Here is a 14580-nt window from a genome sequence, read left to right on the forward strand (position 1 = left end):
ATAAATGCTGATCTAGCTAATGATGCCAAGATCCCAACACAAATAAGATAAAGTTTATACTAAAATGGAAACTTTTAGAAAAGAAAGATACTGAAGTAGATCAGATAGATTGTTTTCAACGCAGGCCATAGGGTGAGGGAAATAAGTGCAAACTGATTAAAGATACTTCAGGATGTCATATGATACATTTTCAAACAAAGACAGATTAATGCCGACAATTGTCTTCCTTATGAGGTAGGGACACTAACTTTGATTTAATATATTCATGGAGATTTCATCATATGACTTGCCCCTGGTTGGCCAAAACATATTGGCAATGATATATTGCCTTGCAGTGCTGGAAACCAAAAACATCCATTACCAAATTAGATAATACTTGACTGTCCCCCCATTTTTCAATGCCATTTTCAATATTTTTATGAAGAGAATTTAAAAACAAAAAAAGTCCAGTTTTAAAAATGAATAATCAATAATACTGTCAAATGAGACATACAGTTTTGATTATTTTGTGTACAAGTTATTCTCGTATAACGTGCATTTCATTCATGCGAATTCACTGTAACACAATTAGCAAATGGGGGATACTGATTCTAAAAGCAAACTTTTAAAGTGTGTATTGGTTATAACATGATTCCGGCTCCGTTAGTTTCAATTGTGCTGCTATTGCACAATTTTCTTGTAACACATGATTGCACGTGAATGGAACTACCATGTTATAGCAGAACCGACTGTACTCCAAAATGGAACTCAAGTACAACCAGTTCTTTCACTTCTACTTGTAAGTATTTTTTGACTGGATTTTCTCACGCTCTCCAGCAGCATCTGGAGGATTAATTATCAGTTCCTCCAGAGGAATCTGCGATTATTTAGTATACAAGTTGTTCTAGTATAATGTGCATTTCAATAATGTGAATTCGCTGTAACACAATTGACAAATTGGGGGACACTGATTCTAAAGGGAAAATTTTTAAAGCGTGTATTGGTTATAACATGATTCCGGCTCCCTTAGTTTAAATTTTGCTGCTATTACACAATTTTCTTATAACACCGGATTGCACGAGAATGGAACTAGTGTATTATAGCAGAACTGACTGTACTTCAAAATGGAACTCAAGTACAACCAGAATATCCACTTCTACTTCTAAGTATTTTTTGACTGGTTTTTCTCGAGTTCTCCAGCAGCATCTGAAAGACTAATTATCAGTTCCTCCAGAGCAACATGGGAAAGGTTTGCTTGCCAACCATCTATATGGGGGCATTGAGGAACTTTCAAGAAGCAGTTAGGTATGGCTCATATGGTGCATCATGAACCAACTGACTCTCTCATTTCTGGGATCTCATTTCGTGTCATCCCGTGCGCAATGGGGAAGTGGGGATGGAGGAGGTGGGTTTTCCGAAGTCATAAATATTTAACAACAGGCGTCTACAATGTTTAATTAAGCGAGATTGCAAAATTCCCTAATTGAGTTACACTCACTGTTAAATTGAGGTGATGGGACCTTTACCAAGATGGCGGGATCTCGCTCTGTTCCCGCCCCCTTCCCCCTTCCCGCCCAACGCAAGGAAAGCGGACAGCGGACAGCCATGTGAGCATGCGCAGTCTGCCATCGACGGTGGAAGTTTGACACCAGTGTCTTTCTGACCCGGAGCCGGAAGTGACAATGGACTTGTTGCTGGAGTTTGTGTTTGTTATGAGAGGAAAGAGGTTGTATTAACCTGTATGTACTAGTGCGAGGAAATCTCCATCATTATCAGTTGTAATAATATATTAGGGTTATTCACATGCCAGAAAGAAGAGAAGCTCAGGAGCACAAAAGGAGGTTGTGGCCTGTTTTTATTGTTCGTTAAATTCCGTTTTGAATTCTAAGATGTGAGGTCCATTCCTTATGTGAGTATTTTGTCTCCTGTGCAGAGAATGTAATTGTTATCCATATGCTCCGAAAGCTAGTGTGCTTCCAATTAAACCTGTTGGATTATAACCTGGTGTTGTGTGATTTTTAACGTTATCCATATGCACAGCAATTTGTCTGACATTGGTAATCCTGCGTTTTGCAGTATTGTGAAAACATACTGACTTGCTACCATAAGGTTGTTCTGACAGTTTGTTCTGTTTGTTCTGAAAGGTGTAAGCAATCATAATGCAGTAATATATGTGCATTTTTTTTTTTAAAAATGCTTTTAATTGGACCTTTTTCTAGTGAGTTTTCTGATTATATTGGTGTGTCTTTTGTTCCATAATGTAATTTGGCTGAGGTTACTACAAAGGACTCTCCTCCTTCGCCTGATGCATAGTGACCTTCAAATTAAACTACCACCAGTCCTCTCTCTAACGAGAGAGTAGTTTATAGTCCAGTGAGACTATGATAATTTTACCCTTTTTATGTGTAACAGTTTTGCAATGTTTTATACAAGAAGCATGTGTAGACCTTTTAATAGAAGTGGTCATGAAATGTGCAAGATGATTTAAACAATACTAGTGCTGTAGATGATATAACATTATCATGTTTATTTCTATTATATATTTAATTATCTAGTATAGCTCATGGAGTTACAAATTTAATTAATATATCACATGCACAGTAAAAATTAAGTCTTGAAAGTATATCATAAAACTTTAAAATGTTTTAGATTTTTGCATGCCCAAATGTGGATTAAATTTTTCAAGAGTTCCTGTCATTTATATTGGGGTCACTAGAATTTCAGAAAGCATAATGGTGACTGGTTTAAGTTTGTGTTCAACATTGGTTGTTTCTCAACACAAATCAATACATTTATTTGATCTGAGTGTTTTGGGAAAAATGGTTTGGGATGTACAACATGAAGTTTTTAAAGTTAGGATGTATATCTGTCGCACGAGCGTCATACACATGAGACTGTTTGTTTGATTCCCTCTTCTCCCAACATCGTCCTTTGTAACAAGCTAAGTGACAACGCCGATAATGGACCTCTTGGAACGTTTGCAAGCTTGTAAAGATTCAGATATTCATAAACGGTGTGGTCTATCAATATAAATTTGAAATACTTAATTTCTGGTGTGCAGAACAATTATTTCTAATCGCTATTAAGTACATATTAATTCCTAACTTCCAAAATTTGTTCCCTTCAGAGCAACAGGGTATTCCTACACTGTCTTTGTACGTGTGTATATACATCCTAATATGTGTATTCGATCACAACCTTCTAGGTTATTGTCAGTAAGTCTCAGTATGAACTTTCATGAAAATAAACAGTGCAGAAATATGCCTAATTGATCAATTAAAGCTGTAGGATCATGCAATAATTATACAGGTACACAAAACTATGCTGCACTTAGAAATAGTTTGGAGATGTTTAAAAACTATTAAATATTTAGTGCAAAAGCAATGAGGTGGTGATGAATGTTCAGGACTTTTATTAGGTCTATGAAATACATTGCCATAAGTGGCACTTGATGCAATTCCAATCATAGTATTCAAATAGAAGATGAATAAACACTTAAGTATTGTAACAAACAGAAAAGTGGAGCTATCTTGGTTAGCATCAGTGTAAAACTTGCAGTGATGCATAGTAATACAAATGTTCCACTCTACTTATATTTGCATGATTCTCCAAGCTCACATCAGCTGTACCTGTTATCCTACACTAGTTGCTTATTGGGATTGAATATTTGAAATTTAGGAATCGAATCAGTACTATGATGGCCAGAAGCCACTTCAGACTTTAACTTCTTGCCATCGTAACTAATACAATGTCCATGCTCCTTGATGTGTTTCTTATTTGACATATTTTGTTCTTTCTTAAGGTTTCAGTGTGCCAAGACAAGTAGATAGCAATTTTGCTCTGAGAAGATGGATTTGAAGTGATATGGAATCTATCTTTTATCAACATACAGTACCAGCTCACTTCAGGTTCTTCATTGTCTGAATGATTACCTCATGTCTGTGCACTGGGACTGATGAACTGATTTCCAGTCTTAGACAGCACAACATTCAGGTAAACTAGTGTTTTCCTTTACTGACATCTTGTCTGCATTATAAACTTTAGCTTGACAATGAATTAAAGAGCTGCTATTTCTGGCAATGTACTGGTTAACTAGCTGTAAGGTGTGTGGGCAGTGCCAAAATGAGTTTCCTTTTCACCTTTTACTGGAAGTCAGGTACATAAGAACTGAGAATATGTGCAGTTTTTTGGAGCTTAAAGAACCATCATAAAGTCAGAAATGAAAATGTTCACTGGACAGCGAAGAAGGTTACCTTGGAGTACAATGTGATCTTGATCAGATGGGCTAATCAGCTGAGGAGTGGCAGATGGAGTTTGATTTAAATGTGAGGTGCTACAGTTTGGAAAGGCAAATCAGGGCAGGACTTATACACTTAAAGGTAAGGTCCTGGGGAATGTTGCTGAACAAAAAGTTTGTTAAAGATACAGATTTGAGATGACCCAGGGAATTTCTGTGGACTCAACCTTGTAAGCCTTTCTTAGTTCATCCAGGAGGTTGTACTCTTTGGTAATCTGGAATAAAAAAATCTCTTGTTTAGTTTACTTTTTGTCATCCCCTTTATTTACCAATAGCATCACTGTTACAATATAACACTGATACCTATAAGCCAAACTAATTAGGGTCTAATAACCCAGGAGAGTAAATACCAACTCGTCAAGAGCCCTAGCAGACTGCTCTACTGTTGTGTCACAAAGTGGCTTCCTTTGTACAAAAAGTTTATAAAAACACTGCATGTTCTTAATTAGACAGAGCTGAAAATGTGTTGCTGGTTAAAGCACAGCAGGTCAGGCAGCATCCAAGGAACAGGAAATTCGACGTTTCGGGCCAGAGCCCTTCAGCAGGAATGAGGAGAGGGTGCCAGGCAGGCTAAAATAAAAGGTAGGGAGGAGGGACTTGGGGGAGGGGCGATGGAGATGTGATAGGTGGAAGGAGGTCAAGGTGAGGTGATAGGCCGGAGTGGGGTGGGGGTGGAGAGGTCAGGAAGAGGATTGCAGGTTAAGAGGGCGGTGCTGAGTTCAAGGGAATCGACTGAGACAAGGTGGGGGGAGGGGAAATGAGGAAACTGGAGAAATCTGAGTTCATCCCTTGTGGTTGGAGGGTTCCTAGGCGGAAGATGAGGCGCTCTTCCTCCAACCGTCGTGTTATGATGTTCTGGCGATGGAGGAGTCCAAGGACCTGCATGTCTTCGGTGGAGTGGGAGGGAGAGTTAAAGTGTTGAGCCACGGGCTGGTTGGGTTGGTTGGTCCGGGTGTCCCAGAGGTGTTCTCTGAAGCGTTCTGCAAGTAGGCGGCCCGTCTCCCCAATATAGAGGAGGCCACATCGGGTGCAGCGGATGCAATAGATGATGTGTGTGGAGGTGCAGGTGAATTTGTGGCGGATATGGAAGGATCCCTTGGGGCCTTGGAGAGAAGTAAGGGAGGAGGTGTGGGCGCAAGTTTTGCATTTCCTGCGGTTGCAGGGGAAGGTGCCGGGAGTGGAGGTTGGGTTGGTGGGGGGTGTGGACCTGACGAGGGAGTCACGAAGGGAGTGGTCTTTGCGGAACGCTGATAGGGGAGGGGAGGGAAATTTATCCCTGGTGGTGGGGTCCGTTTGGAGTTGGCGGAAATGACGGCGGATGATACGCTGTATACGGAGGTTGGTGGGGTGGTAGGTGAGAACCAGTGGGGTTCTGTCTTGGTGGCGGTTGGAGGGACGGGGCTTGGACGGGGCTCAACGGCGGAGGAGCGGGAAGTGGAGGAGATGCGGTAGAGGGCATCGTCGATCACGTCTGGGGGGAATCTGCGGTCCTTGAAGAAGGAGGCCATCTGGGCTGTACGGTATTAGAACTGGTCCTCCTGGGAGCAGATGCGGCGGAGACTAAGGAATTGGGAATATGGGATGGAGTTTTTACAGGGGGCAGGGTGGGAGGAGGTGTAGTCCAGGTAGCTGTGGGAGTCAGTCGGTTTATGGTAGGTGTCAGTGTTGAGTCGGTCGCCCGAGATAGAAATGGAAAGGTCTAGGAAGGGGAGGGAGGAGTCTGAGACAGTCCAGGTGAATTTGAGGTCGGGATGGAAGGTGTTGGTAAAGTTGATGAACCGTTCAACCACCTCGTGGGAGCACGAGGTAGTGCCGATACAGTCATCGATGTAGCGGAGGAAAAGGTGGGGGGTGGTGCCAGTGTAGTTGCAGAAGATAGACTGTTCCACATATCCTACAAAAAGACAGGCATAACTACTTAATTAGACAGATCACAGTAAAAGACAATAATTCGTAAAAGAGAAGTTAATTGACAGGTCTGCCTGTACTTGACTGATCACTCCTACAGGCCCTGAGCCATTCATTCTGGTGGGAAAAACAAATCTAGCTGAGTTTGGTGCCTGCTGGCGAGATAAGTTCCTATCATAAAGAGGCACCAGTCAGAGCTAATTGGAAGAGTTCATCAAGTAACCTTGCACAGCTCGCATGTCAGATACGATTGTTTTACAAAATGGCTTCTTAGCAAGGAGGACAAACTTTTGACCATAAAATAGCTTCCTGACAGATTGTGTCAGAACTCTTCACTCTTAGGTTTAGAATAATTTTTAAGCTAGGAGCAGGCTCTTGCTTTTTATCTTAAACACAGAATCATTCTGTACCTGAGACTGAGATGTTACCGTATGGTTGTATTTAAACTGATTCATTAGTCTTGAATTAAACATGCTTTTTTCTCAGGTTGTGATTCAAATTCACATAAGACGTAAGATCTGATTAGTTAGAATTGACAGTGGGGTAGTCATGGTCTGTAAAAACAGCAAGTAAGTTAAAGCTTCATCAATATTATCTTTTACAGAGTTTGCATTTCATAACCAGTAATGGCTACTCAAAATCATCATAAAGTGTCAAAATACAATTATATTCAATCCATAGCAAGTAAGCAGAAAGAGTTAATTTTCTACTGGCTTCGGCAGTCTCGCCACTAAAATGATCTCACTCATGCTCTTGCTCTCACTTGTGTGTGCACGCTTTCTCTCTTTTTAGTGTCCTTTTTGAATTGTCAAGTCAGAGACTTGTAACAGAAAAATGTTTTTCCCTCTGCATCTGCCTAGCTTGCATGGGTAATAAGAATCTATTATAATAGGATCTGACCATTAATTGCAAGGCTTTTGATGAGAATGTTTCATTTCGAGATCAGAATCAAACATTATCGTTAATTTCACAAGGTAACAGCCGTGAATGTTATCACTTGGTGTCCTGTTTACACAGACTCACTGATGTTAAGGCAAAAGTTCTTAATTGCCTTAGATCATCCTGTTATCACTTGATGAGAATAGATGTTTTTATCATCTGTATAACTTGGGTTCCCTGTTTTTGTGGCCTGACCCTCCCTGCCTGTCGGCTTTTTTCTAGTGTGCGACAAATGTGTTCTATAATTCAGTATTACATTTTACTGTAAATGTTTAAGGACAAGTTCTAAGGCTATAGACTTTCTCAAGACCTTGGAGTGCAGGTTCATAGTTCCTTGAAAGTGGAGTCACACGTAGATAGGATATGAAGAAGGTATTTGGTATGCTTTCCTTTTATAAGTCAGAATATTGAGTACAGGAGTTGGGAGGTCATGTTGCAGCTGTACAAGACATTGGTTAGGCCACTTTTGGAATATTGTGTGCAGTTCTGGCCTCCCTCCTATCAGAAGGATGTTGTTAAACTTGAAAGAGTTCAGAAAAGATTTACAAGGATGTTGCCAGTGTTAGAAGATTTGAGTTATAGGGAAAGGCTGAACAGGCCTCTGAATAGGTTTTATCTTGACCATCAGAGGCTGAGGAGTGGCCTTAAAGAGGTTTATAAAATCATGAAGGGTGTGAATAGGGTAAATAGACAAAGTCTTTCCCTGTGGTGAAGGAGTCCAGAACTAGAGGGCATAGATTTAGGGTGACAGAGGAAAGATTTAAAAGGGACCTAAGGGGCAACGTTTTAACGTGTGCGTGTGTGAAATGAGCTTTCAGTGGAAATGGTGGCAGTTAGTACAATTTTTTTAGATTAGATTAGATTAGATTACTTAGTGTGGAAACAAGCCCTTCAGCCCAACAAGTCCACACCGACCCGCCGAAGCGCAACCCACCCATACCCCTACATATACCCCTTACCTAACACTACGGGCAATTTAGCATGGCCAATTCACCTGACCTGCACATCTTTGGACTGTGGGAGGAAACCGGAGCACCCGGAGGAAACCCACGCAGACACGGGGAGAACGTGCAAACTCCACACAGTCAGTCGCCTGAGTCGGGAATTGAACCCAGGTCTCTGGCGCTGTGAGGCAGCAGTGCTAACCACTGTGCCGCCCATAACATTACAACATTTAAAATGCATCTGGATGTATATATGAATAGAAGGGGTTGAGAGAGATAGGGGCCAAATGCTGGCAAATTGCACTAGATTGCATTAGGATATCTGATTGGCATGGAGGTGTTGTACTAAAGAGTCTGTTTCCCTGCTGTACATTACTATGACGCTGTGATTGCACAGTGTTCAGCAGCATTCACAAATCCTCAGGTATTAATGCAATCCATGTTCAAATGTAACAAAATCTGAACAGTATCCAAGCTTGGACTGACAAGTGGCACGTAAAATTTGTTCCACACAAATGCTAGGCCAGGGCCATCTCTAATATGAGACAATCTAACACTGTCCCTTGACTTTCAATGGTGTTACCATGACTGAATCCCTCACTATCAACATCCCTGGGGTTACCATTGACTAGAAACTCAACTGGACTCACCACAAAAACATAGTAGCCACAAGAGCAGATCTGAGGTCTAGGAATACTGCAGCAAGTAACTCCCGTCCTGATTCCCCAAAGCCTATCCATCATTTACAAGGCATCAGTCAGAATGAATACTCCCTACTTACCTGGATAGGTGCAGCTCCAACAACAGTGGTGCTTGATAGCTACCATATCCATATACATCCATTCCCTCCACCACCTGCTCTGTCACAACAATGCAAACGATCTATAAGATGATTGCAGAAATTCACCAAAGGTCCTTAGTCAGCACCTTCCAAACTCATGACCACTTCCATCTAAAAGGACAAAGGTAACAGATACAGCGGAGCACTACCACTTTCAAGTTGCACTCCAAGCAACTCATCTCCTAATTCAGATTTGGAAATATATTGCTGTTCCTTTGCTGTTGCTGGGGAAAATCCTGAAATTTCCTCCCTAAGGGCATTGACGGTGAACTTACAGTATTTGGGCTGTAGCAGTTCAAGAAGGCAGCTCACCACCATCACCTCAAGGGCAACTAGGGAAAGGTAATAAATACTGGCCAGTTGGTGATGCCCACATGGTGTGCTTGAATTTTAAAAAAGCTGATAAGCTGGGTTGTAAAGTTGTTAATGTAGGAGGATGAGACAGCATTTTGAATGGGTTGCACCTAATGTAGGATAGAGTTTGAGCAGACATTGGAGCAAGTGTGTGGGAAAACATAACTACTTTCGTGCCTCTAACATAAAATATCCCAAGATGCTTCACAAGAGTGTTCTGAAGCAAAGTATGACACCGAGCCACAGAACACGCGGCACGGTGGCACAGTGGTTAGCACTGCTGCCTCACAGCGCCTGTAGACCCGGGTTCAATTCCCGACTCAGGCGACTGACTGTGTGGAGTTTGCACGTTCTCCCCGTGTCTGCGTGGGTTTCCTCCGGGTGCTCCGGTTTCCTCCCACAGTCCAAAGATGTGCGGGTCAGGTGAATTGGCCAAGCTAAATTGCCCGTAGTGTTAGGTAAGGGGTAAATGTAGGGGTATGGGTGGGTTGCGCTTCGGCGGGTCGGTGTGGACTTGTTGGGCCGAAGGGCCTGTTTCCACACTGTAAGTCTAATCTAATCTAATCTAAAAAAAAAACAAGATATTAAGTCAGGTGACAAAAGCTTGGTCAAGGAGTGTCTTAAAAGACAGAATGTGAAGTAGTAGTCATAAAGCAGAATGTTAGAGGGAGGGGGTGAATAATTCGTAATTTTGATCCCAAACGGTGGTGGAGCCATTAAAATTGGGGATACACGAGGTGTGGGTGTGAATTGGGAGGAACGTAGATATCATTAGGGTTGTGGGGGTGAAATAAATGGGAGTGAGGTTGTGATGGAAAAAGACTTTTGTAGAAATGGAGCCGGGCTGTCTTGATTATAGTCAAGAAGTAAAGCTCAAGGTCAAATGACACATGAAGATTCCACATCCGTGGATACAGCATAAAACGGCTGCTAAAGAGAGAGATAGCATCAAAGGATAAGATGTGCGTTTTCTGGAAGGAGTTAACAGCAATGCTCCATCCAGTCAATGTCCTTGATCCATGACATGCTGTCAGCCACAGAGGTGACAGGCAGACTTGGTGGTCAGCACACATGTAAACATTCACTCCATGCATCCGCTCAACACACAATGTAATCGGGACGAAGGTAACTGCAGCCTTGGCTAACCTAATAACAAACTGGGGTTGCATTGAAGCCATGCTTCAAACTGCTGGTACTTTTATGTGTTTGCAAAGCTCTGTATTAAGTTAACCTATATAAGAGGAAACGCAAAAGGCTGCAGCAGAGTATGTCAGGTATTATTTTCCCACTGAGAGAATTATTTTGGGTCTGTTCTCTTTCAACCTTCAGTATACAATATGATCAGTATGTGAAATTTCCCTGCCAGGTCCATTTAAATGGGGAAAAAAATCATCCAGCAATGTAATTGGATCAAAGGTTTATGCTGCTCGGAATGTTTGCTGTGTCTAATGAAAGAATCCTTAGCATTAATAATAGTGAGAACATCTGGTTCAAGACTTTTTTTTTAGTGGTAAGAGTAGTATGAACTGATTTGTGAGGGTCTTCAAAGATCGCAATTTCCCCTCGGACGTGGTTGACGATCCTCTCCACTTCCCGCTCCTCCGCCCTTGAACCCTGCTCCTCCAGTCGCCACCAAGACAGAACCCCACTGGTCCTCCCCTACCACCCCACCAACCTCCAGATACATCGTATCATCTGTCGTCATTTCCTCCAAACAGATCCCACCACCAAGGATATATTTCCCTCCCCTCCCCTATCAGCGTTTCAGAAAGACCACTCCCTCCGCAACTCCCTCGTCAGGTCCACGCCCCCCACCAACCCAACGTCCACTCCCGGCACCTTCCCCTGCAACCGCAAGAAATGCAAAACTTGCGCCCACACCTTCCACACCCCCCTCCCCCCTCACTTCCCTCCAAGGCCCCAAGGGATCCTTCCATATCCGTCACAAATTCACCTGCACCTCCGCACACATCATTTACTGCATTCGCTGCACCCGATGTAGCCTCCTCTACATTGGGGAGACAGGCCGCCTACTTGTGGAACTTTCAGAAAACACCTCTGGGACACCCGCACCAACCAACCCAACCGCCCTGTGGCTGAACACTTTAACTCCCCCTCCCACTCCGCCAAGGATATGTAGGTCCTTGACCATCTCCATTGCCAGACCATGGCAACACTACGCCTGGAGGAAAAGCACCTCATCTTCTGCCTAGGAACCCTCCAACCACAAGGGATGAATGCAGATTTCTCCAGCTTCCTCATTTTCCACCCCCCCCCCCCCCCCCCCCCAACTTATCTCCATCTCAACCCTTGGACTCAGCACCGCCTTCTTGACCTGCAATCTTCTTCCTGACCTCTCCACCCCCACCCCCTCTCCGGCCTATCACCCTCACCTTAACCTCCTTCCACCTATTGCATTCCCAGTGCCCCTCCCCCAAGTCCATCCTCCCTACTTTTTATCTCAGCCTGCTTCGCACACCTTCCTCATTCCTGAAGAAGGGCTTATGCCCGAAACGTCGATTCTCCTGTTCCTAGGATGCTGCCTGATCTGCGCTTTTCCAGCTCTGATTTGAGAGGGTCGAAAGGCTTATGTTTCCTATTGGTACCAAGAGACAATGTGCTAACTGCAGTGAAGAGGCTTCGTGAGGCTTTAAATTGGAAGTAACTCAAGCATGCATTGAAGAAACGAACATTAACACTCTGGTCTCAGCGATCAACACCATTTCAGAATCTCATGTTCTGCTGTTGAGCACTACCATTTCAGTAAAATTCTTAAAGATTCTGTTGTTACTTTGTTCCCAGGGGCAGCAATGTTTAGCACTACACAAACTTCCAAAACTCAGTTCCTGGACAAAGCCCGGGCTGCTCGAGAGGAGAGGAAAGGGCAGAAGGAGCGTGAACGAGCGACTATTCAGATTCAGGCGGTCGTCAGGAGGTACCTCTGCCGGTGTCGGCTGCTTCGAGAAATCAGGTCAATTGTTTTTACTTTGCAATAATATTTGTAACAATGTGATGTTCAAAAGGCTAATAAAAGGGCAGGGAATAGTCTTGAAATAATAGGATAACATTATTTTAAACATAAACAAGTTCCCGATTAAAAGTCAAAATAGTCAAGGTCTTAGCAAAATCTGTGAGCTTTGTAGAAGCAAAGACCATCTAAGACACTCAAATCTGCAGAAATTCTTTTAAAGCCTCAGTTTTCAGCCTTTTAATTCTGGCCCCTATTGCTATATCCCAACATGTCGTGTAAATCTCAGGTGTCTCCCACATGTTTTTTTAAAAAAAAGCACACTTGCCCAAGGGAAAGCTAGAAGATACTAAAATGTAAGAGCTGAAGCAGGCCATTTGACACTATAGTCTGTTCTGCAATTAATGCTCAATTTCTTTTCCTGCTTTTTCCCCATAACCCTTCACTCTTTTATTAATTAAATATCTGTCTATCTCAGCCTGGAATATTCTTAATAATCTAGCTTCCTGGAAGATCTCCAGCTCTCAAATTATGACTGCTGGTCCTAAATTCTCCCAAAAAGAGAAATGACCTTTCTGCATCTTTCCTGTTAAGCCTCCCAAGAACCTTAGAATCCAGATAATGCAGAAAGAGTCAGTCAGCGCACTGAGCCACGGTGGCTCAGTGGTTAGCACTGATGTCTCTCAACTCCAGGGACCCGGGTTCAATTATTTGTGTGGAGTTTACAAATTCACCCCGTGTCTGCATGGGTTTCCTCCAGGTGCTCTGGTTTCCTCCAACAATCCAAAGATGTGCAGGTTAGGTGAATTGGCTATGCTAAATTGCCTATAGTTTTCAGGGATATGTAGATTAGGTGCATTAGACAGGGGTGAATATAGGGTAGGAGGGAATGGGTCTGGGTGGATTGCTGTCCAGAGGGTGGTGTGGATTTGTTGGGCCGACTGGCCTGTTTCCACACTGGAAGGATTCTATGAAGTCCTATATAGTGAGTACATCTAACCCTATCACAGTGACTGTCTGAAGAGCATCCCAACCAGACCACCCTATCCCCATAACCCAGCATTTCCCATGGCTAATTCACGTATCCAACTCATCCCTGGACACTGCAGGGCAATTGACAATGGTAGATCCACATCTTCAGACTGAGAGAGGAAACGAGCACCAGGCAGAAATCCATGCAGCCACAGGGAAAATGTGCAAACCCCACCCAGACAGTCACCCAAGAATCAAACCTGAGTCCCTGGTACTAATCACTGTGCCCCCACAATCTTCCATGTTTCAATAAGGTCTCTCATTCTTCTTAGCTTCAATAAGGTCTCTCATTCTTCTTAGCTACAATAAGTACAACCTCTCCTTGTAATATAGTATCTCTGTACCCACATTTAACCTGTTGACCCTTCTCTGTTCTGTACCCTGTGCCAGTATACCTTTTCTTAGATAAGGAGACCATAGCTATTCAGTTTTCAAGCTGTGGTCAAACTAATGCCCAACATTATTGTGGAGAAACTTCCCTATTTTTGTACTCTTTGATATAAAAACCAACATTCCATTTGCCATCTGCCGAACTTGGATGCAAGCTTTTTTGTTTAATGCGTGAAGACCCCGATTTATCTGTGCTGCAAATTTCTGCAGTCTGTCTTTACTTAAATAATATTCAGGTATTCTTTTCCTGCTACAGGTCAAAATCTCGCACTTTCTCACATTTCCATCTGCCAAGTTTATGCATAGTCACTTAACCTGTTAATATCGCTCTGCAGCCTCTTTGTCATTCTCACTACTTGTGTTCCCACCCATTTTTATGTTATCCATAAACTTAGCAAGAATATGTTCACTTCTGTCATCCAAGTCGTTAATATTTTGTAAATAATTGTGACTTTAGCATTGATCCCTATGACACTGCAGCAATCACAGGTTGCCACCTGGAAATGCTCCCTTTGTTCTAATTCTGTCTTCTATTTGTTAGCCTCCTTTATCCATGCTGATGCACTACCCCCAACACCATCGACTATTATTACATAGCTTAGTGTGCAGTATCTTATTGAATGCCTTTTGGAAATTGAGCAAGTAGTAAACCTCCCTCGTCAGCTAACTCCTCGACCAAAGAAATACAGTAAGTTTTTCCAGAAACCAAGAAATGAAACAAAAAACAGCAAGTTCAAAAAGTGAAAAATGTATACAAGACAAAAGAAGTCACATAACTTTGTTAGAAAAAAGGTTGTTAGGTAGCTATCAAAATGACCTTGGACTTATGGTTTTGTTTGGTTCAGTTAATTTAAAATTATTCACGAATGGGAATAATTACCTACACGAGTAATTTGACTGTTTAGAACTGAGCTTTCTCAAACTTAAG

At 42.6% G+C, this 14580-nt stretch overlaps 1 protein-coding gene across 1 annotated transcript in view; it reads left to right on the forward strand.

Moving 5' to 3' along the window:
* Positions 1-1655: 1655 nt before the first annotated feature.
* The window catches only part of ube3b (ubiquitin protein ligase E3B), a 61467-nt gene continuing 48542 nt past the window's right edge, over positions 1656-14580 (forward strand). The window contains exons 1-3 of the mRNA XM_060843488.1: positions 1656-1888; positions 3782-3972; positions 12065-12233. Coding sequence (XP_060699471.1) covers positions 12073-12233 — 161 coding nt within the window. The 5' untranslated portion in view covers positions 1656-1888; positions 3782-3972; positions 12065-12072. The remainder of the gene's footprint in view (positions 1889-3781; positions 3973-12064; positions 12234-14580) is intronic.

The sequence above is a fragment of the Hemiscyllium ocellatum genome, chromosome 24, assembly GCF_020745735.1.
Source record: "Hemiscyllium ocellatum isolate sHemOce1 chromosome 24, sHemOce1.pat.X.cur, whole genome shotgun sequence".
Classification (NCBI taxonomy): Eukaryota; Metazoa; Chordata; class Chondrichthyes; order Orectolobiformes; family Hemiscylliidae; genus Hemiscyllium; species Hemiscyllium ocellatum.